General features: G+C 34.1%; 2 protein-coding genes across 5 annotated transcripts; one reads left to right on the forward strand and one right to left on the reverse strand.

Moving 5' to 3' along the window:
• The first annotated feature begins 8,042 nt into the window (after nt 1–8,042).
• On the forward strand, nt 8,043–10,613 carry LOC126691729 (probable protein phosphatase 2C 38). The gene is made up of 4 exons (XM_050386829.1): nt 8,043–8,356; nt 8,878–9,245; nt 9,689–9,925; nt 10,065–10,613. The coding sequence occupies exons 1-4, from the start codon at nt 8,095–8,097 to the stop codon at nt 10,293–10,295; spliced, it is 1,098 nt and encodes a 365-aa protein (XP_050242786.1). The 5' UTR covers nt 8,043–8,094; the 3' UTR covers nt 10,296–10,613.
• Nucleotides 10,614–13,102: 2,489 nt separating this feature from the next.
• Nucleotides 13,103–19,681, reverse strand: LOC126691730 (protein MODIFIER OF SNC1 11). Of its 4 annotated transcripts, none has more exons than XM_050386833.1 (6): nt 19,096–19,681; nt 17,494–17,580; nt 17,240–17,368; nt 17,037–17,097; nt 16,887–16,943; nt 13,103–14,532 (listed from the first exon to the last, which is right to left on the reverse strand). In XM_050386833.1, exons 1-5 carry the CDS (start codon nt 19,530–19,532, stop codon nt 16,908–16,910), a joined length of 750 nt encoding a protein of 249 aa, XP_050242790.1. In that variant the 5' UTR covers nt 19,533–19,681; the 3' UTR covers nt 13,103–14,532; nt 16,887–16,907. The 4 variants fall into 4 exon arrangements, with proteins under 4 accessions (XP_050242790.1, XP_050242789.1, XP_050242788.1 ...); XM_050386832.1 differs by having other exon boundaries at nt 16,882–16,943; nt 19,096–19,680; XM_050386831.1 differs by having other exon boundaries at nt 16,887–16,946; nt 19,096–19,679.
• Between the last annotated feature and the right edge of the window lie 5,853 nt (nt 19,682–25,534).

Below are 25,534 nucleotides of genomic sequence, written 5' to 3' on the forward strand. Positions count from 1 at the left end.
AAAAGCCTGTGTCAGCTGTTTAAAGGAATCTATGGAATTCGGTGGGAGGGCATCAAACCATCTCATTGCCAGGGATCCCAAGCTGGATGGAAACACCTTACACATTAACGCCTCATCCCTGGAGTGGACGGCCATCCTTTGGTTAAACTAGCTCACGTGCTCCACTAGGTCAGTTCGACCATTGTATAGGGCAAACGCTGGCTAATTGAACCGTCGAGGAAGCACCGCCCTCTCGATTCTACGGGTAAATGGCGACTAGGAGATTCGGTCCAGGGCCTTGCTCATGGCGTCATTGACCAGGCCTTGGTAAGACGGGCTTTTGCGACCGCGTTTGTGAGGCCGTTCTTCCTCGTAGGAGAATGTCTCGCTCGGAGGGGTTCTCGACCTTCGTCTGTATTCAGCGTCCTCACCACTGCTAGTGTCCGAAACGGGCGAAGGACGTTTTCGCTGGGCCCGACGCAGCTTCTTCTTCAAATCATCAATCTCTTGCTGTAGAGCCCTCCGCTCGTTGTGTTGGTGGGACGCGTGATCCTTCCCTTTTGAGCGGCTTCTACTCGTGTGAGAGGTGTTCACACTGCCCTCTCGTTGATTATCTTGGTCCTTCGCTCGTTCGAGGTTTACAAAGTTGTCCTGTCGTTGAGATTCTGCACGTCCGGTTTGGCGCGAACCTGATCCTTCCATCCCTTACTGTTTCATTTGTCGAGACACAAGTTCTCCCCACAGACGGCGCTAATTGTAGGGGCGGGTTTTGGAGCTCAGGCCCAACAGGCGAGCGATTCTGGCCCAAAAGTCCCTCAACAATGAATTTGTAGAGAGTAGGTTACAGAACTAGGTCTTGACAGCGTGAACGTAGCTACGAACAAGCCATGCAACCAGTTGGACGTGGGGATATTCCTCTAAGCTTTTGGGATAACAGTCCGTGAGGCTGTATCTTCTGCTTTCTCTTACAACTCCTTTTTCTTTTCTTTGTTTTTCTTCCTCTGGTTTTCGATCCCCTGACTATGGGGATATTCTTCTCTTATATAGCATCCTTTCTACGATAATGACCCTACACTTGTTAATCATCTGGGCTTCTACTTGAGTGCCTGTCCCATAGGACATCCTCCATCTTTTCTGTGAGTTGCACTGGCCAAGATAATCCTGTTCCCCTATCCTTTCCACATAAATGCTGCTGGAAAAGTTGCTCCTTGGCATTTAATGCGGCAGTTGTGGTTGCCCCCCCCCCCCCCCCCCCCCGCGGACGTCATGCACCCTTCCTTGATATTGGTTGGCCTTGCGCCATGTAAAGGGAGTGAATCGGACTCCCATTTGGTGCGTCTGAGGAGGTACTCCTCCTCGGACGCCCCTAAGCAAGCCCGGCCCAACATGATTGGGCTGGGGGGGTCTTCCGCCCGTGTCTTCACTTCTTACTGTGGTTGGGCCTAGTACATGTACTATGGCCCAACGTTGACTGGCAGATTTTACCCCCACAACTACCATCTAAAACTCAAAATACACGAAGAAAATTTTTGAGATGTTAAAATTTGGTAAGAGAATTTTAGACATTACACAATGAAATATTTTAAGAAGTATAAGTTTTCATTAGAGTTTAATGGAGAGAATAACAATATGACATATTTGTTCATTTCCAAAATATTAAGGGGGAAATTGCTTGATTTTAAAGTTTAAGAAGGAATTGTGAATTACCCCAAACATAAAGGATGAAAAGTATTTTAATCCTAAGCATAGAAAATATATATATACAAAAAATCAATCTAAGAAAATTATATGTGAAATAGTGAATTTTGTCTTAACAAAAATTGACTAATAAATTTTTTTTCTAGAAACACAAAGAATGACACAACATTTTCATAATACCTTTATAATTTTGTTATATTTTACTTTGACTTGTAAAGAATTGATATCTCAGAAGTTGTGAAAATAATGTGACAACAACAAAATGTCTTAACATTTTTCATAAGAGAAATTGTATGTCTACAACATTTTCATTACAAATTATAAGTAGTAGGCTGTTACATGTTATTATTAGTGGACAAAAAAGTAATTTCATTAGTAGTTTTAAATTAGAATAACAATTTTACCACTTAAGATTTGTTATTAAAATGTTGTGAATGTAGTATTTTTTTTTTTTTTTTTTTTTTGCAATACCTTTATTTTTCGTTGTGGTAATAGTATAAAATACTAAGTGTTACGTCTACAATATTTCTACAATACTATTACAAAAAATCTTCGATTGTAAATTATTAATGATTCTAATTTGAATCCACCACTAAAATTATTATTCCCACCAATAATAGTAAATAATAACTTATTACTTAAATTTTATTATGAAAATTTTGTGGACATAATTAATATTTTTTTTAATGTAAAAACTTTTTCTTTCACACCAAACTCACATTTTTGGCTTGTTACAAAAGGCAAAGGTTGAATGAACCAAATGTACTGTAGCCAAAGCTATTGGCTCTTTTTTATATAACTAGATGATATTCCACACGATGCGCGGACGACTTTACAATTTCATTTGAAATCATTTTTATGTATATTAAAATCTACATATAATACTTAATACTTATTTTGTTGTATAATATTTATGTTTGCCCACAATTTTTGTTGTATAATATTTATATTTGCCCACAATATTGTTAAATACTTTGAAACTTGATTTTTTTTTTTAATTCATAATTTATTTTAAAAAATTGTATAACATTGTAAGATTATAATATATTATAATATTTACCGTTAAAAGTAGATTTTATTTTTCAAACTGATTAAATGATTTTGAAATCTACAAATAAAAATTTAAAATATAAAATACTTTTATATCCTAAAATTACATAAATTTAAACAACCTACCAAACACTTTCTCAATCACTCTATTCTCACCATCAAATATGGAGACCTTGATCATAAACACCCAATTAATTATCTCAATGGAATTAAGAAAATCATTTGTAAGTATCAACATAAAGAGAATGTGATTAAACAAAGAGAAATTTGCTAAGAATAGATTCATTTATCAAAATTCAATTGACTTTAGTTGGGCTTCTGTATCCTTTTTTAAAAAAGCAAAAAAATACTTTTAAGTCACCATCGATTTTTGTTTTTACCACTATGGCTACATACAAAGAAACCTACAAATTATGAATTCTAACACAAAATTTAAAAAAATAAAAAAATAAAAAAGCTAACTTCATAAATAATCAATTAGAAGGTTTCTTTTTCTTTAGTTCTAAAATAAAATACTTTTATAACTTTCTCAAACCAAAATCTCAAACACTCAAAAACTCCAAGCGAATCATAATCTTCACAAAATCTACAATGTCTGACTTCAACATCAAAATCGTAAACTACCATCATTGAATAAAAAACACAAGTCTCCTTCCTTGGTCATAGCGTACTCATACGGGTTACAATCAAATGATACTGCAACGTTGGAGTTATGTAGATGTTATTGAAAGGTCGAAACTAAATGACATCATTTTTTGTCTAAGTGTGTTTGAGATAGGATGATATGAAAGGCTATGGACATGTGTATATAAATGAGTAAAAGTGAAAAGGATGATGAAAATGCAAAGAGTTTTTTGTGTGTGTGAGAGATGGAAGGTCTTGACACATTGAACCAAATGAAATAAATAGTAGTCTTAAAACATTGAATACAAAATGTAACAAAAATTAGTCTTGAAACATTGAACCAAAGAAAATAAAGAGTCTCCACTTTTAAATTTGTTCTTATCTCTAATATGGGTTAAGGGTATCTCAATTCTCTTCATAGAGTGCATCACATGGCAAAACATCATGCTCTCTCGCATGAGGTCTTTGTTTTTATATATATATTGATTGATGATTAGTAGAAATTGTGAGGGATTTCACAATTCGCTCCAATACCAATGGGCTTGGTCTGTGATCGAATGCTATAAAAGATTTGTGCCCCCTCATCCTTCACCAATTGGTCGTTGGATGGATCGGTAAGGCACACGATCTGACAAGTGATATCAGAGCCTAGTCATAGGTTCGAGTCGTTGGAGCCGCATTGTGAGGGAGGGATTGTGAGGGATTTCACAATTCACTCCAATACCAATGGGCTTGGTCTGCGATCAAATGCTATAAAAGATTTGCGCCCCCTCATCCTTCATCAATTGGTCGTTGGATGGATCAGTAAGGCACACGATCCGACAAAAATTATTTTGAAACTTTAAAAATTTCAAAACAAAAAGTTATGTTGCTTAATATGGGCCATCGGCAATAACTGCTGTTTGTAATGTCTACTATGGGCCTATGGCAATGTAACTAAAATTTTAGGATAAGATATACCGTTTTAATCTAAAATTTACCTACTAAATGCTTTTGAGTTCCTAAAGTTTCAAATAAGCAATATTCCTAAAGTTTAAAAAATAGTATTCTTATCAGCATAAGGAAAAAAAAATAAGAAAGAGTATTATTAGTCACTCTATTAAATTTCATTAGTTTCCTTAACTTAGGAACCGACCTAGAATTTTAAACCAGCGGGGATCGGAGTATAAAAAAAAATAAAAAAATAAAATAAAATAAAAACTTCAAATAAACATCCATATAGTATTAAAAAATTATAAATACGAAAAATCGTTATTTCTAAATACATTAAGATGCAATCATCTACTAACAAAGACAAAAAAAATAAAAATAAAATAAACAAAATAATGTTTTTTCCTTAATACTAGGATGGCTAGAATTTTTTTATTGTTGAGTTAGAGCATTCACAGAGTTTTTAGCACCTCAAAAAACTATTTTATTTATTTTATCATCTCACTTTACAATACACCCAATATTAAATGTTCTATTTTTTTATCACTTCATTTAAAATAATATAAACAACTCATTAAACAACTTGCTACAGTCAACTAGTATTTATACCAGTTTACTGTAGTTGCAAAAAATTTAGCTTTAATAATATAAACAACTCATTAAACAACTTGCTATAATCAATTGGTATTTATACCAGTTTACTGTAGTTGCAAAAAATTTAGCTTTAGTTTCTCCAATGACACATGATTTTTTGGTTCTTTGGTAGTAAAATAATGTTTTTTTTTTTTTTTTTTTCTAAAATACAATCACCATTGTGAATGTTTTTATTGTTTTGTTAAGTTTTTTAGTTGAATAGTTGCTATTTGGGTTAAGTTAGATGAGCTGAATGGAGAGAAATGGAGCCTAAGGTTTTGGAAGGGAACTAAACTACAAAAAATAAAATATATAATAATTATATAAAAAAATTTGGACCCAGGGCGGCCCGGGCCACCTTGAGCCCCCACCCGGGTCCGTCCTTACTTTATCTATGTGTCTAACAAAAGAATGACACAGATAAAGTAGACATAGGAATTTTGGGTGGCATCCCAGTTTGTTCAAAAGGTTTGGTTATAAATTCCATTCACAACATCTTACTTTAAGTTGTAGCGATCTCAAATTATTAAGCATGGGAAGATCATATGTAGAAGCAAAACTGAGGGACTGTACATTATAACCACAATAACATTATTACAATTACAAATAGCACAAGAAAATGGGAAAGATAATTCGTCAAATATTTGCTTCAAGAATCGAGATTTGTACCTTTTGCTTTTCTTAGCTACCAAACATTGAAAAGTGGAGGGTTTGGTTGACATGTTGTTGGTTCTCATGCTTAATCCTATATTTGGATTGAGAGAGATAAGGAGCAAGTAGAGAAGAGGAGAGTGTAAGATAACTAAAATGTGATCATTTTAAATATATTTCAACCACCTTCCCCTACAAAACAGTGTAGTTTGATAACGAGTTACAATTAAAAGAGCATTGTATTAAAATCTTTTCACAATGTCCATATACAGGTGCCACTAAAGATTCCTATTTCAACTGTTTGATGTGTAATAGTGACACAATCCACCATAAAATGTTTTTAATTAACTTCTAAAAGTCACGATTTTGAAGGCTAAACTATTGTTATACTCTTAAAATTGTCGAATTATTGTGGTTGTTTTTAATTCGACAATTTTACAATGAAAAATTATTGTTAACCCACCCAAAAATGACATCGTTGTGAACAAAAAATAGAAAAAATGATACAGTATTATTTTTTGGCGGATTAATGGCTAAAATGTGATTGACAAAGATAGAAGGGGAACACAAACATCATTACAATAGTCAATGATAAATTATAAGTTTTGAAAGTTAAATGACCAAATTTAGATGCGGCCCAAACTTAGAGAATGTAAAGTACATTTTGGCCTAGTTTTAAAATACCATAACTTTGCATTTGAAAAGTATTTGAGAAAAAAATTACTTTTTTATGTAACTCTTTGTGATATATGTAATGAATAAATCTTAAAGGAGATTTTCTCATTTTTAATGATTTTCTATTATTATCTTAATATTTGTGAGGTGAAAATCCAAAATACACCATTTAACTTTGTATCTCGTACTCTTACTAGAAGAGTTCTTGCTTCTCCTCACTATTTGGTTTGGATGGAAGTTGTTCCACCACACATTGAACACTTTGTTCGTGCTGATTTAGCACAAGATTAATGAAAATATTTGACCTGATTCTCAAAAAATAAAAAGTTTGCATCAATTGTCATTTTTGTCTTACATTTACCTCACTTGTGATTTCCTTTATACTAGGCATTCTGCATTTACCTCCCTTGTGGTTTGTTATTAGGCATTCCATTAACTTTAATGAAATCTGATAATTTGTTAAGTGCTAAAAGCCTTGTAGTTGAATTGATTAGTATTTCTTAGTGTTTTCAAATGAGATATTTAGGGTTCAAATTTCCCCTCTCCTAATTATCAAATTATTTATAATAAAAAAAACACCTATTAGAAAAATAACAGCTATAGGGAAATAATTAAATAAAATGATTCTTCTACGCTTAAGCCTTGTAAACATACACAAATCCATATGAGGATTGAAGGAGACTAGGAGCCAAAAATTAGGGGTAGAATGATCTTTGTCTTTAATTCTTTTTCTATATGTAATATTAGCACTTGCCACATCATCAAATTTTGTTAAAGTTAGTAGAAATACTTCATAAAACAAAAACGCAACTAAGTGTCACAAAATAAATCACAAGGTAATTTCATATTTGTTACTTTGTTTTAAGGTACAACACATAGGTGTTATGTGTAATTGACCTTTTAATTTATATACAATTTTTTAAATATAGGTATGTTTGTTTAACTTTTTTTTTTATGCTCAATAGTAAATGTATTTCAAAATAATTCAAAAAAATAAGATAAAGAAATGCCTCAAAACCTGAAAAATAGAAAATCAAGTAGGAGACAAGCAATCAGACAAAAAAAAAATTTGGAGATGAGCAAAAATTTCATGATATGATGGGTTAAAGCTTATATAGTTTATAGAACTCAAAACCTCAGCCATCGATTTTCCAAAAAAAAAAAAACCCATGAAATTAACTTGGCCTCACAAACCAAAATAAACATTTAAAAACAAAGTAAAGATGAGCAACAACAATGTCAGACTTTGTTGTTTAAATCTCTTTATTTGGTCATCTTAAATCTAATCTGACAACAATCTAAAATCTTCTGTCGGTAAACTCCAATCCCTTCTCTTATCCATTGCTCCCTTTGATCACTTTGATGGTGGCCTAAACTCTGCCAATATCATATCTTTCTGTCTTTTTACAGCTAAGTCTGTTCCAGAAACATCACACATATATAGAACAACCAAACACATTCAACCAGGTTCAAGGTACACGGAACCAGCACACCTCCATATTCTCTGAACTCACATAAAAACCATTGCTTTCCTGTCTGAAGGGGACAGTTCCCACTTCTCAGTTGATTTTGCCCATACCCCTTTGGTTTTATCTCAAATTTATTCATATTAGTGGTGTCTTGGTTTACTACTATATAATGTAGGAGTTAGGGTATGTAGGCTTTGAACATAAGCAGAAACTGGAGCTGAGGTTGGGTTTGGAAAGTATTTTGATTGCTGGGTCATTTGGATAATAAATATAAAACACGTGTCTGTGTTAAATAAGTGGTTGCTTGAGAGTTGAGACTTGAGAGAGAGTATAGCCAACTTCAAAATTTTGATACTAAGACTTTCTTCTTCTTCTTGTTGAGAGAATGGTAAAGCCGTGTTGGAAACCATCTGTAGAGGGTGATTGTTTGTTGTGGTACAAGGATTTGGGGCACCATGTTCATGGGGAGTTCTCAATGGCTACAATTCAAGCCAATAGCTTGATGGAGGATCAAAGCCAACTCGAGTCTGGACCATTGAGTTGGACAGACTCAGGTCCTCAGGGGACCTTCGTTGGGGTGTATGATGGACATGGAGGAACTGAGGCTTCACGTTTTGTCAATGACAAACTTTTTTGCAATCTTAAAAGTATGTTATCATCTTTAATGCATGGCTATATATTCAATTTCATTAAAGACTTAGTTTCAATAATTGTTAGTAATGGTTCTGTATGTACTAATAATTAGTTAGCAACCTTGCACAAACCTGGCTAGTTGGACGTGTTAGTATCCCTGAACGGCTAGCGAAATCAACTACTAGTAGAAGATAGAGAAATTAAACATACTTATGGTCTAGGGTAGAACAGTAAATAAAAAAATAATATTTGGAGAAATTCCCCATTATGTGTTTCATGCACGTTCTTAAAATTATGCTACCTTAAGTGAACCTTTACATTCATTCCATGAAGATTAACTCTTAGTTGAAAACAGCATGAAGAATGGTGGGTTTAAAGTTAAACTTCTGGATATGCAATGCATCTTTGCATAGCACTCCCTATCACTCTCTAATAATTGCTACTCTTAATTAGTTCCAACAGGAATTCGGTTGTTTCATTTAATGATTTTGTAAATAGAGCTAGATGTCATATACTTTCTGCTCTTGTGATGCAGGATATGCAACTGAACATCAGGGCATATCGGAAAATGTCATCGAAAAGGCTTTCTCAGCAACTGAAGAAAGCTTTCTCTCCCTTGTTAAGAAGCAATGGCTTAGTAAGCCACAGATTGCTTCTGCTGGATCATGTTGCTTGGTGGGAATAATATGCAATGGACTTTTACATATTGCAAATGTTGGAGATTCTCGGGTGGTTTTAGGCCGAGCAGAAAGAGGCACTAGGGAAGTCACAGCTATTCAACTATCCACAGAGCACAATGCAAATATGGAATCAGTGAGGGAGGAACTTCGGTCAATGCATCCCCATGATTCACAGATTGTGGTGTTGAAGCACAAAATTTGGCGTGTGAAAGGCCTCATACAGGTATTAGTCTTGGGATTTTCATTTTTTTTAAATGAATTTTCTTTTTCCTTTGTCAGACAGTTACTTATGAATCATGATTTATGATTCTCCAAGCTTCATTTTTTAGTTTTTACCTTCGCTTATATAAATTTTAGCTTGAGTTCCATCTTCACAAATTTTAGCTTTAATGCGATGAATGCTTTTTGATTCATCTAGCCTTATAAAAAAAAAATTTTTAAAAAATATTTCCATTTAGAAGCTTATAGTATCTCAGGTCTTTGTGACACTTACTATATCTCAGACCCATATTTTGGCACTGCATGAGCAATTATACTCGTCATGATTGAGCAAGTAATAAGCAACACTGCAACAGGAAAGTGCATACTGAGATTATCGAAGATGCGGGTGACTTAAAAAACAGTATGAATTACTTTTGTTAAAAGAGCTTCTAATTTCGTTTGCAGGTTTCAAGATCCATTGGTGATGCATATTTGAAGAATGCAGAGTTCAACACAGAGCCTCTCCTCCCTAGATTTAGGCTGCCCGAACCTTTCCTCAAACCGGTCCTTAGTTCAGAGCCATCGATTTCAGTACACAAACTGCACCCTGATGATCAATTTCTCATATTTGCTTCTGATGGTCTATGGGAGCATCTCAGTAACCAGGAGGCTGTCAACATTGTTGTTAATTACCCACGTTATGTAAGATTTCATTGTCTATATTGCAAATTAACTACTGTCATAATCATATATGAAAGCCTTTGGTCCTAGTATCACTAGTGAAAAATTGTTGTTTCAAAACAATGACTTTCATTGACCTTTCCCTTGCTTTGCAATCCAGGGAATTGCCAGGAGGCTTGTCAAAGCTGCACTTCAAGAAGCAGCTAAGAAAAGAGAAATGAGGTACTCAGACCTGAAAACAATTGATAGAGGCGTGCGGAGACATTTTCATGATGATATCACAGTTATTGTTGTGTTTATAGATCCTCATTCAATCCATGGCAATCCACTCCACAGCTCTCCCCTTTCAATTAGTGGAGGTGGAGGGGTGCCTGCCACTGCCAACTCCTAGTCCAGTGGACCTCTTGCAAGGAAAATTTGTGACAACCAGCTTCAATTTTTAGATAAAAATAGAATGCAGAGTCTTTTAATTGTTTTTGGCCAAAATAATCCTTTTATTTTAGGCTACTCAAATAGCAGCAAGCCTTCCCATATAGGTAAAAGATTTGTTGGGAAGAACAGTTGGTCTGAAATCTCTTACTGGCACATAGACCATGAGGTTTCCGAAGTGGAGTTCTGGTGTGCTATGAGAATTCCCACCTACTTTGCTGGAATATTAGGAGAATTGATGCAGTGTGTACAAATATTTTACCTACATGTCTTCAATGCAGATTAAGATGAAATGACATGCATCTTAACCATTTAGATATAAGTTTTCGTATTATTTTCATCCTTGGTTCTTTGAAGATGTATCAGTTTGTCATTTTAAATAAAATGTATTTGTAACCTATGAGTTTATGAAGTATTGTGCAGTCTTATTCTCTCCTCAGACATCAGAAACAACCAACTTGCTATTTTATTAAAAAAAATTATTTAACATTTTGAAATTAATTAGGATACACGTCGGTACAACCATAGCAGTAACAGTAAGTTCTAGAGTACAACATGGTAGTTTCATCCCACTGTAAAAAACAACATAAGTTCAGATGGGGGAGAAGAAAAGTATGAGGTCTTTCACATGTTCTACTCCAAGCTTCACTAAACTTATCGGGCATTAGCTGCTCGAAAAGGAAAATATCCTCTTACACTCATTTACATCCACTATTTTACATCAATATTCACAATTGATGCGAGAATGTCCACATTTTAATACATGAAAGTGAATGTAAAAAAATGAATATAAGGGAATAAAAACCCTTCTCGACAAGTGTAGTGTATGCAACTTAAGTGTCAGTTACTTAGTTTGCATGAAATCCACAACCACTATAAAAAAAGGAAAAAAAAATGCTATATCCTTAATGATACCGAATTTTTAGTTCTTGAATCCAAAGCACTAGTGGTTGTGGTTTAAAAAAAAAGGTTATAGCAAGTTGAAGGTCTTCTCAAAGGGCCCATAATTCGACAACAACACTGGAGCTCACTAAAATGATCTTGAGAACCCATCATCTAATGACAATTACAAAACTCACTTTCAGTGACTTTTTAAGTATTATTGTAAAAGATTCACTTTTTATTTTAATAATGATCATTGATTTAGAAGCTGATGACATGACACAGTTGAGCTCGGCCATATTGTTCTTCGGTTTCAGTAAGGGCTAAGGCCTGGCAGGCTAGCAATAAACGAAGACCGGTCAGAGCAATCGAAGAGAACTTGACAACCCTTCGCTAAGTTCGCTTGAACAAAGACTGCATGTGTTCAATGCAGATGAAGATGAAATGACATGCACGTTAAACGTGTAGATATCAGTTTCGATATTATTTTCCTCGGTTCTCTGAGAATGTATCAGATCGTCATTACAAATAGAATTTATTTGCAATCTGAGTTTATGAAGTATCATGAAGTCCTAAGTGTTGCAATGCTTATCTAAAAATATACTTAAAAAGGTCAAAGAAAGTCAGCCATTGAATTGAAAGCTCTAGTTGTGGATTTCATGCAAACACCGACGCTTACAAGTTACAACCGTATTCATGGTCCCTCGATTGATGATTGTAAACAATTATTGAGGAGCTTAACTCGAAGTTGTATGAGTACCCATCACTCTTTCTGGAGAACTAATGCTGTGCAGCTGGTTTAGTAAAGCGCAGGAGCAGGGCAGATAGAAACCATAGAATACATCGTACTTTTTCTTCTTTCACATCTGAACAAATTAAATTGGCCAACTCTTACACGGCCCTTACAAGAAACAAAACCCACTTAGATGTGATTCAAAATTTTTCATTATTAAAAAAAGAAAAAGAAAAAAAAAAAAAAGCAGAAGAGAGAGATCAGAATAGGGTTATCTACGTTACAGATACCAGAGATAGAAAAATGATCCGAACCTTTTCATTACCAGTGGAAGAGAGATAATGGGTTTAGTGAAGAAGCAAAGTTTGAGAGGGAGAGAAACATTTCGGTTGCTGGGAATGAAAACAAAAGAAACAACTAAAAAAACAATTCCCTAGACTACAGTGTTATCTAAATTTGGTAAAGTACCTTAACAAAACCCTATTGTCACTAAAGGATGACTAATAGAATGTGGGTCTATGAATTTTAGCTCAAGCTAACTGTTAAAGCTCATTTTTCATTCTCCGTTTAGATGTCATTAACCCGCATTACCGTCACTAGAATCTAACATCAATTACTTTAAAAATGGCATCCATTTATGGCTGGATATAGAAAGTGTTTTTACATAGTGTAGTGTCACACACCAGTCTGCTGAGATTTTAGCTGAGTCGAGGAGAAAGTGCAGTGGCAGAGTTGTGATAAATGTAGATTGGGAAAAGAATTGATGGTCGAAGAAACTCATCTTCAATCCATCATGTCATGATTTTTTTTTTAAGCAAAAGAATGAAAATAAGTTTTTCTACACGGAAAATTGTAAACCACTTATGAAAAAGGGAGAGACGGATTTAGAAATCGTTCTATATTTTACAAAAATTTACAAAAAAATACTCCATTGTACCATTCTCACAACTCGTCTGTCGTGATTTTGCCAACACCCCTAATCATCTCTCTTAAACCGAACAAGTGTATCTGGTTGGGTGCAGATACACCCAACCAGTTTGTGCCCTGGCACAAATGGAACATCATTGCTGCTACAATAAGTTTTGGTAAAAATAGCATTTCTAATATGCACTACAGAAAATCAATATATCACCAAAAGCACAAAAAAGAACGAATGGGGCAACAAACAGATGATTTTCCTGATATCCTCAAGTATACAGATACATTCCCATCTAATCCTACTAACAAACAAGAACTCTTACAGAAGCAGCACAGTTCGCAAATTTTCAATAATTCAAAGCTACATATTAGAAATCTATAAAAATTACAACTCTATGACAAACCTAGCAATCAGAGTACCCACCTTGCTGATTGAACAATTCTCCCAGTGAGACCTATGAAAATTTACGAGGACCTACAAAGAGTGCACTTATCTCAAATGACAAACAGAGAATATCAGAAATTACCATCTCATCTGACAGATTTACCTTCCAATTTATTCATCCAATCTTGAGATGGTTTCATGATCATGTTGGACAACAGTACTAAGTAGCATATGCTTTCATATCTTGGCTGATCCCACAGATATTTGCAAAGATAATATCAGCCAAACTAAGTAGTAAGATGTGACAAGCATAAATTAATGAAATCTGATCCATGATTAGTAGTAGACAAAAGCATGCCATGACACACTGCCATCAAATAAGACATAAGACAAAACCTTACTTGGAGAGATGATTTTTTTTTTTTTTCCTTTTTTCTTACTTGGAGTGAAGAATTAATGCAGAATAGTACAGAGCTAACACAAATCTTTCCTTTATTTTTTTCCTATTTCAGGTGGGAACACACTCAAATCTGGCTCAAAAAACAAACAAATTATGCACCTAAAAAATGCCAGGTATGCTGTCATTCCCAAAGTCATAATCTTAACATCAGAGAAGCAATGTGCATGTTGTTCTAGGCTGTGAATGCTGTACTATCAGTCCTACCATCAAAAGTCAATCACCTAACCTAAAACTGCAAAGATGAAAATTATCCTAAATTATGATTAAGTCAACCAGAATAGAGATTTACCTAACTACTTTTCTTAAAAGGCCCATATTCTAATTCAGTTAGTTCTAGCATACAACCATTAACTACTAATAGCAAAGCACTACAACAAGTTTTGACACTACCAATCTTGGATCAGATGAACAACTCACAAAACCAACTTAGTGCTGCCCTTCCACATGATCATGAATATGCAACTATTAGCAGATATCAGATGAATCTAAGGGTGAATTCAATTAAGGGTAAACTAGGCAAATGAAAAATCTAAGTGTTAAATTTCAGCTACTTTGTCACTTTGAATTTCTGATACTCTTTATAGACTCTGAGATAACTAACACCATGTAGGAAGTCGTAAATTACTCTAGGTCTCACCAGGTGAACCACTGCTAAACCACATTCAGAATACGAAAACAACTTCACGATACCAAAATCTTGTTCAGTGCAAAAGGTAGCTGTCTAAGAATAAAAAGTTCTGCATCTGGGAAATCGCATGTTGGAAAGTAGGAATGGACGAAGAAGCCACAGGATAATCAACAAAAAAGAAAAAACACCAAACCTGACAGAAAAAAGAAATTTACAAAAAAAAAAATTAATTAGACCAGCAATACAAAAGGTATATGGAAGAAACTAAATTACTGGCTGATAAGAACATGTAAACACAATTAAAAACAAAAAATAAAAAAGTTGACCATGTTTACAAAAAATAAAAATCACCTTGTACTTTCAATTGAAACAATTTCAAACTCAAACTTCTAATGATGTGCCAATTTGACCGCTAGATCAATGAATTTCCTAACAATTTCCGTCAATTACTTACTAATAGGGATCAAATGTGACCTACGCAGGAGCCCAAGTGACCCACACATGAGATTGGAATTCAAATTATTACTCAAAAGTAAGAATTGTGAATATTACCCGTGATAGCTTGGATAAAGATAAATACCAATTTAACCACTTGTGCAAAAACATGAATGATGATGAATCACAGTGATGAAAGAGGGTGTTGAGAAAAAGGTTAGTGTGACATACAAAGTTGTTAAATACCATTTTGGTAATTGTCATGGTTTGTCTATTGAAACAAAATATTTCGATACCAGCTTTCTTTAGTGTAACATCTCAGGATTCTCGCTACACCATACATACATACATGCATATATATGTGTGTGTGTGTGTGTGTGTGTGTACACGCACGCGTGCATAAATACCAAACAAAAATTTTGCTAATAAAAAAGTTCTATTTCAGTCGTAAAAGAACACAACTACTGTTAATTTAAAATTTTTATTTTAATATTAAAATATTAATATGATTAACAAATGACCCCTTTTCCTAACTGAAAACAAAGCTACAAAAGCCTATTAGTCCAATACTAACCCAACTTACACAAACCAAGTGCTTAAAAATAAAAAAGATTCATATGTGTGGGGGAAAAAAGGATGCAGATAAAGATAACTAGAAAGTGCACTTCATCAAGTTTACATAGACTTTCTCCTTGTGAAGAACCTTTAACACTTCGCACAAATGACTCAAATGCTATTCCTTACTTTGACTATACATCAATACATCATTAAAAAAAAAAAAACTACAAACCCTCATGAAAGGTTTGAGTACCCCTGGCATAACCCACATGAAAGTGCTTGGTCAATTGAACAATCCAAATGGAATTACTATCTACTCATTAAGACAATCCAAACGGCATTACTAGCCACCCGTTAAGCCCATCCGATGTCTTGAATGTAGTCTTCCATTCATCAGCTCTCCTCATTCTAATATGATGGTAACCACTCCAAAAGTCCATTTTGGAGAACACCTTTAGACTAACTAACTTGTTGAGAAAATATCTTCTAACCAAGGAATTGAAAATCAGTACTTGATTGTGACCTTATTAATGGCCCTACATCCTCCACAAGCCATCCTTCATAGGTGTAAGCAATGCAGAAACAACAAAAGGGCTTTTTCTTTCGCACACTACAACCTTTGGTAATCAACTTCACAACCTTTGGTAATCAACTTCTCAACCTGTTGTCGCTATTTTTAAGCTTATTGTAGAGATGATGTTCTATAAGCCGGCATGTAGCGTAGCTACCCCTAGTATTAAATCAATAACAGGCTGAATGCCTCCCATTGGTGGCAAACTATGTGGTAATTCACCAGTAACCAACTCCACAGTTGAATCTCAAGGGGATGATCATCAAACTCAAAAAACTAGAGCTCCCTCCCACTTCACAAACCAAGGCAAACATAATTCCTATATCTTGACTCTTAACTTCAAACTTTGTAGTAATTAAAAGCTGTCAACCTTGTTATATTTAAAGGAACTAGTAACTAGTTCCCTATAAGGATGCAAGCTTTAGCTGTTACCCGTTTCGAATGAGTTAGTATTGGCTCCAGCTAGATAGACCATGTCATTGCCACATAATCATGGTCTCTCCAATAGAACGTGACATGCATCCATGGGCACATATCACAAGTAGCCCCAGTATCAACATTGTCACTCAAGGAAAATTTGACTAAGCAACGGGATGTAACCAACACTTCATTACCTTTCTAAAATTAGCAATTTTGTATAAATGGAGATGTATTTCAATAATTTCAAATTTGCAGCTGCCTCTTTGAATATAATATTCTCATGGCTACCCTATCCAGAACAACAATGCATGCCTTACTACCAATCTGGGAAATTTAGCTGTACTAACCTTTACAAAACAATATTGACAACTTTGATGACATATCTGTTTTATGATTTTGTTTTTGGGATCAAAGGGAGGGGGACGGGGAGGTGTAGATACTAGAAGCAACTTCTTACAGCATAAAATTAAAAAAATGATAAAAATTATATATATATATATATATGTATGTATGTATTAGTACCAAAACAGCCACAGGAAGTTGCATCTCAAAAAATACCTTACTATTAAAAAGGGAGCTTCAATTCAAACCCCTCCTCCAGCCTTGCCTGCAATAGCTGCCTTCTGATCCACAACAAAAGAAGATCAAAACTAAGCACAATTGTATACTCTCTTATCCAAAAGGAATGCAAAAATAAATTAAAAGGCCCTTACCGACTCCATATTTCCTTTGCCATTCACAGGTGATGAAGAATTTTTTGGAGGGTTTGAAAACCTAAGCAAACATTAAACTTAATCAACAAGAAATTTAAGCAAACATACAACAAAAAATCTTCAATTATAGACTATCAGAAACATGTAAATGATCTATAAATGGAAATGAGGGATGACAATTGACAGTTGGTCTTGATACAAACCTGATCGTCCTTGCCTTCCTTTTCTCTTCTTCCAAGGGATCTGTTTTAGAAACCGGTGCAAATTTGGCAAGCCGAGCTTTCTTCTTTGCATCCTCATCAGTAGCCACAGGCGAATCACGAATCCCAAACCTGGGAAAGAAAAAAAAGTTTTTATAAAGAATCTGCCTAGCAGAAAGCAAAAGACCAACTAAAGATTTTAGAAAATTCTACTTCAATATATATAAACAAAGTATTAAAACCACAGGAAAGGAAACCTCTCTGCTCTAGCCTTCCTCTTCAGATCCTCTGACTTCTTAAATGCCTCTGAGTCTGACCCAGGCACTGTGGAACCGGTGCCAAACCTACAATAAGAACATTACACACTTGATTAAATTCCAACAGTAAACAGAAAAAAAAAAAAAAAAAAGGAAAAAAAAAGAGCAAAGAATCCAAGCAAGCACTACACAGAATGTGTAACTGAGAAATGACCATACAATGCCCAAAAAAATGGAATAACACCAAAATCCCTTGAGGTTTAAGGGAACTCCCCCCCCCCCAACCAAAACTTTTACAAAAATGAAAATCAAGCTCAAAAAAAGTCTTACTTAACACCATTAACAACACATTTGAGTTTCTTTGGACTAACCTACTCTTGGTTAAATGGAATGCTCATGATATACCATTAGCTTATTGATTCAATCATCATTTTATTTTGTTTGATTTCATTTTGCCCCTAAAAAGACACCAATGTCCCCATATTGCACTTGAGTTGTCAATAAAATCCCCATTTTCTTTGTTCTTTTTAAAACCTTTTTCTCTTAGTATTCTAACAGGAATTCTTTTGTTATTCTAACAGTGCCATATTCCTAATGGTAACATAACAGGTAGTCCCCTTTAAAGGCTTATAAGAGACGAGGGAAAGCTGTTTCTAGTGCTGAAGCAATAATTTGGGAGATTTTGGATGGATTAGTTTTGATTGGGTTCTACTAGAATTGGTGCAATTTAGTCATTTCCAAATTTCTGAAATGGGCTGTCCTTGGCTATACTAAAGGTTCATGAGTCTTACTTCGTATTTTGAATCCTTTTCCTATTTGGTTTAGAAGTTCTAAAATTCCAGCAGATAATTTTAAGCTTTAAGTGTGTGATTGTCTTCTCCTACCTACTTGTGATTGCTTAGGATGTCCTAGGTGTGATTGCATAGTGTTTTACTCTCTTTATTTCATTTCTATTTTGTATTCATTTTTTTGGGTACAAAAAGGCCATCAACAAATTCAAGATTCCACCTTTTCATTACCTATACCCTTAAAACATCAAACCTTATTCAATAAGGATAATTCAATAGTTGGGGGTGGAAGGATTTGATCCTTGGATGTATCCATTGGAAACATCAGGAGTTGTCAATTGAGCTACAAGGCTCATATCATCAAGAAACCTAATTTAGTGCTAAACTCCTAACATCTTAAATCAATTCCGCTTTCGATTGAGTCATTGTCTTTTTGTACATAATTTTTTCTGTGTAGTACTGTAGGCTTCTTCGTGCCCATTGTTCACTTTTCATGGTGTAGTCTTTCTTAAAAAAAATTAAAAAAATAAAAATGAAAATTCACCAATCAAAAAAAATCTATAATGCAATCACAAACTCCCTATGTCTACATTTCAAACAAGCTATACAAATAACTCAACCTTTCGAGCATTGCATAATGAAAGAACACCAAAATCTAAAACTAGCATATAAACCATTAACAAACCCTACTTCACCTACATCGGAACTCATTTAATAATTCATATCAAAGTAATTTCTTCGCAAACAAACAGAAACTAAACACCAATTCAACAAAAAAAATAACCAACAAAATAGAAAAAGACTGTATTTATACCTCTCCTTTCGTGAATTACGCTTCTCCTCCTCGGTGAGTTGCAAGGAAATTCCGAATCGCTCGGCACGACGGATCTTCTTCTGAATATTGGAAGCCGGATCCACATCAACAACATCCCCTGCTACAGGCGAGGCAGCCGTCGCGGCGGCGGAGGCGGCGGCTACGGCGCTCTTTGAATCGTCGCCGGACTTCGCATCGGAATCGACGGTGGTTACAGAAGGCTGATCGGAAGCCTCATCGGTTGGCTCTTCCTCTTCTTCTTCTTCTTCGAGATGATCTGGCTCGGTGGTGGTGGTGGTGGTGGTGGTGGTGGGCGGTACAGCAGTAGTAGTGGTACTGTCGTCGTCTAGGGTTTTTTTAGGGTTTTCCTCTGCAGCAGCAGTAGTTGTAGTAGTAGGGTTGTTGAGGTTGAGTTGCTCTGATGAATCGGTGGCCATTGTTTGAGAGAATCGGAGATCGCGTGAGAATTACGGCGAGAGAGAGACGAGTAGAGAGATGGGCTGGGTTTTGGGTTGTTGTGATTGTCTGAGATTTTTTTTGTGAAAAGGCGAGTTTTTGTTAAGAGAAGAATAAAGCGCAGGCGAAAGGGCGACTCAAAAAGTAACGGATGGGATTGTTTTATATCGAAATCGAAAGGACGGGATTTCGCCACGGGGTTACACTGTTTTCCACCGTTTTAACTTTATTATGTCAATGTACACGGAGCGTCGTTAACGGTGCTTGTTTCTTTGATTTTTGTGAAAGTTATTTATTTTTATTTTTTTTTCGAAACCGTGAAAGTTAAATTTAAATAAATGTGCTTTATCTTTTCAAGGGGAACTTTTGTAAAGAGAGTTTCTTTCCAAATAAATCCACGTCAAGAAATTAGGATGACTTTGGTAGGAGAATTTTTGTTTTTATTTTCAAAATGAGTATGAAAATAATTTTTTTTTAAATTGAAATTAAAATTAATTTTTAGATAATAATTTTAATACTGTTATATGGTTCTCAATTATAAGAAAAAATTTCAAAATATTATATAAAAAAAATGTGTTTAAGTGGATGATGATAGGGAATAGAGCAAGTGTAACTTCTTTTTTTAATGATAAGTTTCAAATTTGAAGTGTGAGAATTTTTTTGTGATAAAGATAAGTATCTTTTTATCAAAAAGAAAGAAGAAAAAGATAAGTACCTTAATTTAAGAGATATAAGAGTTTGAACAAACACACGGAATCCATTGTTTTCAATTTAGGCGAAAAACACATTTTAGTCCCTATATTTTCAGGCGATTCCCATTTTAATCCTTACATTTTATTTTTACCGCTTTTAGTCCTTATCCTGAAAAAACGTTTCCCATTTTGGTCCATGCCGTTACTTATTTAACAGAAATATCCTAAGTGGCAAACGGTCCAACAGTAAATGCTGACATGTCTATTAAAATAATATTAAAAAAAATATTTGCATTTTTTAAAATGCTATGTCAGCAATTTAATTTTTTTTAAAAGCCATATCAGATAAAAATAATATAAAAATTTCTAACCTAATTATTTTTTTAAAAAAGAAAAGAAATTAGTTAAATTAATTTTTTTCCTTTTTTTTGGAAGAACATGAAGAACTCAGAACTATGTGTTCTTCATTTTTGGAAGAACATCATCATGTTCTTTGTGTTCTTCCCCCAAAAGATTGACTCATATTCTTAGCAAATTAATCCTTATTTTCTTCCCTTTTCTTTCTTTTTTTCATGTATTTTCTTGGCATCCAAACCCAAAAAATTCTCATTCACAAACCCAAAAAATTTTCACACACTCAAAAGAAAACCTTCAAACCCCAACACTGCCTTATCAAACCGGTTCCCTTCACTTCTAAATCTCAAACCTTCCTCTCTCTTCCAAAACTCTCACAACTCTTTCAAACTCCATGGTCGGCCTCCTCTACTCATTGCCACTACCGCCACCACCACAACCAGCGGTGGTTCTCTTCTTTTCTTTCTTTAAACGACCTACGCTCTCTCTCACGATTCTCTCAAACTCAAACCCAAATAGCCCAAACTCTCTCTAACTCACAGATCGTTGTCTCTCTATCCCAGATCGATAAGTCTCTCTCTTTCATCTCTCTATCTCTCAACTCAATGGTGTAGATCGTGGTGGAAATGTGTATTCTGACGGTGGGTTTGTGGGTTGTGACTTTTGTTGATCTGGGTTTGTGGTGTATGTTGATTTTTGGGTTTGTGGGTTTGTGGTGTATGTTGTATTCCGATGTTGATTTCCTGGGTTTGTGGTGTATGTTGATTTATGGGTTTGTGGTGTATGTTGTTTGAATCCAAATCGACTACTTGTTTGGAGAAGATTTCGAATCCAAAGTGGAATCAGGTGTACGCTTTCTCTAAAGATCTTATTTGGGCTTCGCTAGGTTTGGTTGTGCATGGAGGCCGAAAATCTGGGTTTGAGTTTTGTGTTTTTTGTGTTTGGTTTCAAAGTATAAGAAAATCTTGTTGAATGTTTGTGTTTTGTAAATTTTTATGGGCATATCTTTTTATTTTGTAAATCTGGGTGATTTTATGGTTTTGGTTGCTAAGAAAATGCAAGAAAATAAAAGTAAATTTTTAATTTTCTGGGCAAGCTTAGTTGGGGAAGAAAAATGAAGAACACCTAGTTTGAGTTCTTCATGTTCTTCCAAAAAAAAGGAAAAAAAATTAATTTAACTAATTTCTTTTCTTTTTTTTTTAAATAATTAGGTTAGAAATTTTTATATTATTTTTATCTGATGTGGCTTTTAAAAAAAATTAAATTGTTGTCGTGGCATTTTTAAAAATGCAAATATTTTTTTTAATATTATTTTAATAGACACGTCAGCATTTACTGTTGGACTGTTTGCCACGTAGGATATTTCTGTTAAATGAGTAATGGTAGGGACCAAAACGGAAAGCGTTTTTCAGGATAGGGACTAAAAGCGATAAAAATAAAATGTAGGAACTAAAATGAGAATCGTCTGAAAATGTAGGGACTAAAATGTGCTTTTCGCCTTCAATTTATTTACAAATATGTTATTAAAAACATTCTCTGCATTTGAAAACATCCTCTCAACTGTTTTCAAAATCCTATTTTGAACACATTAACCAAACAATAGATTCAAGTGTAACTCTCATCATTTTATGAATTGCAAAAAAAAAAAACAAAAAACAAAAAACAAAAAACTATATTTGATTGAAATTTAAATATTTGATTGATGATACAGTTATTAATTTTTTATCTTTTTAAAATTTTGCAAATATAAATGTTATAATAAGAAAATACAATCTAATAATGAATTTATCAAAATTTACATCAAATAAAAATATAAAATAAAAGTTTGAGAGAGATAAACTTTGTCCTTTTTGGAATATCATGGCCTTCATTTCATTTCTAAAATATTTAATTTTCATTTTCATTTATTTTAAAGATATGATAGGGTTTTTTAATGGCTATTTAACGGTTATAGAATTTTATGTCATTTATTGGATAGACCTTAAAATCTATAATACGTAATTGACTTTGAAAATTGTTTCATATATAAAAAATTAAAATTAAAATTAAAATTAAAAAAAGCTACTTTTATTTTATTTTATTTTGAAAAGAATCTACTTTTAATAACCTGATATTATTATTTAAACTTTTAATTTTTTTTAATTAAAAATAATGCACATCCACTTGAGTTTTATTTGAAATCTACATGCTTAAAATCCCTTTATTCACTGTTGAATGATATTTTGACATAAAACATTAACAAAAATGTAAGGGTCGAAAATTAACCCAATCACAATTTCTAAGCTTGAAGTCAGAAGAGAGGCAGAGAGAATGTATTTAAATATGAAAGTATGAAGAGGAAGAAAAAAATGTATTACCAATAAGGGGGGTGAGGAAGAAATGTTGGGGAAGATGAGAAAGCATTGTATGTTTAGATAATTAATTTAAGGAGGAGGTGGTCGAGGAACCACGATGCATAACCAATGCCAAAACTTCGACAAACCCATAACCACACAACCCAACAAACCCAGAGATCTTAACCACACAAACCCATACTGGAGGCGGCAGTGATGGCAATCCCAATCTAGCCACCACGAGTGACGACCACCACCACACCCAAATAGAGAGGATTTTAATGGAGTGATGCAGTAATGGAGAACCAAGGAGAAGATGGAGTAATGGAGAACCAAAGGAGAAGAAATGGAGGGGCTGGGCATGAGCGATAGAAACTATTGTGCAAATAGCACACCAGGACTCAAATCAATAATAGTAAATCAGAGGCTGTTTGGATGAGCGATTTCCATAACTCATAACTCTATTTTCATAACTCATAACTCAAAAATAGTGGGACCTATAGCTGAGAAGTCCGTTTGGCATCACATAACTCTGTTTCTAGTTTTTTTGTTTCCATCACTCAATTTTTTTGATTTTTGAATTATGAGTTATGAAAACTAAAAACACATTTTAGCTGTTTTCAGTTTCCATAATTCTGTTTTCAATGACATTTTTGTAATTAAACACACATAGAAGGACCCACTATCAGGGTTAGCTGTCTCCGTTGGCTGGGTTCTTTCTTTCTTTTTTCTTTTTTTTTTCTTTTTTTTTTTCACTAGTCTCCGTTGGCTGGGTTCTTTTTTTTTTTTTTTTTTCACTAGTCTCCGTTGGCTGGGTTTTTTTTTTTTCCTTCTTCTTTCACTCGGGTTTTTTTTTTTTTTCTTCTTCTTCTTCTTTCACTAGGTTCGGTGAGTTTGGTTTTCTTTTCTTTTCTTTTTTCTTTTTTTTTTTACTAGGTTTGGTGAGTTTGGGTACTAGTAAAAAAAAAAGCTGCATCGAGTGACAGGTTTGGGACCCACAAACAGTGTGAAAAATATTGAGTGATGGCAAGTGAGTGATGATGCCAAACAAGTAGGGTATTTTAAAGTGATGAGTGATGAGTGATGAGTGATGAATGACGAAAATTGAGTGATGAAAAAAAAGCATCCAAACAAACCCTAAATAACAAGCACATACAAAGAATACAAGAATTTACGTGATTCGACAAACTGCCTACCTCCACAGCAACGACGGAAAAATTTAACTATAAAAAAATTAGGAGATACAACAGTGCAATAATACTCTCAAGAAACTCAAATTTCAATTACACCCTAACACTCTCTCACAGAAACAATAAAAATAGAAGTTGACTACCTCTCTTTTTCTCTTATGCTGCTATACCTAATGGGTTATTGGAATTCTCTATATATGCCGTTCAACACAAACCTAATATATATATATATATATATATATATATATGTTATAGGTCGGCAATACTAGGAATTATATTCTTAGTTGTATTCTGTCATACTTGACCGACTTCCAAGTTGTGGGCCTCGTGGGCTTCAGTGGCAATTCAAGCCACAAATTGAACCCACGTCAACAGAAACAAAGGAGAAGGTACGACAATGACACAGTTGAAAGAAGAAATGATTAAATAAAAGAGAAAAAGGAGTGGTAAAAGGAGAACCAAATAAAATAATAGTTTTTATTTATAACTTCTAGGCTCTAGCTACAGTAGGTTGACAACGTATTGTAACTTCGTTGCTATTTTTTTTTTTTTAAGTATAGCTCCTTTGTTGTAGCTGCATTTTAAGTATAGCTCCTTCGTTGCTATTTTAACAACTTTAGAGCATTTAAAGTAATAGAGTTAAAAATTTAGCTATTTGGTACCATAAAAAATTATTTTATCTATTTTATCTACTTACATGTTACAGCAGTGGATCTATTTTAACTTTCAACAAAATAAAATAATATAAACATCACAATAAAATAATATATATCTACTACAATAAAATAATAATATCTATTATAATAAAATAATACATTTATTACAATTAACAACAATCACAACCACCTGCAACCGCTACTGCTACCACTACCACTACCGCCGCCACCACTGCCGACTCTTCCACTGCCGCTGCTGTTGCCACATGATAGCAAATAATCATCTAGTGTTAACAAATGATTTTTTTTAACCCCAAATGATACCTATACATTTTTTTTTACTAAAACAATTTTTCAATCATCATGATAGCAAATAAAAAACTAGAGTAACAATAATATTTTGTTTTAACCCCAAATTATATATATACAAATTTATCTTTTGACTAAAAAAAAATTTCTCAATCGTCATGATAGCCTATTATCATCTCAATCGTCTAATATTTTATTCTATCTCTCCCTTTCTTCTCTGACTCTCCCTCTTTTCTGACTATCTTTCTATTTCTCTGTCCCTCCTTTTCTCTCTATTTTTTTTTTCTCTTCACTCAGTTGTTTTGGTTGGGTTGAATTGGTGTTTACTGGGTTTAAAGTGGTGGTTTGAATTGGTTGGGTTTCAAAGGTGGGTTGAATCGGCGTGGGTTTCAAAGGTGGTTTGAATCGGCTGGGTTTCAGAGGTGGGTTGAATCGGCATTGTGGGTTGA

Source organism: Quercus robur, chromosome 7 (genome assembly GCF_932294415.1).
Source record: "Quercus robur chromosome 7, dhQueRobu3.1, whole genome shotgun sequence".
Classification (NCBI taxonomy): Eukaryota; Viridiplantae; Streptophyta; class Magnoliopsida; order Fagales; family Fagaceae; genus Quercus; species Quercus robur.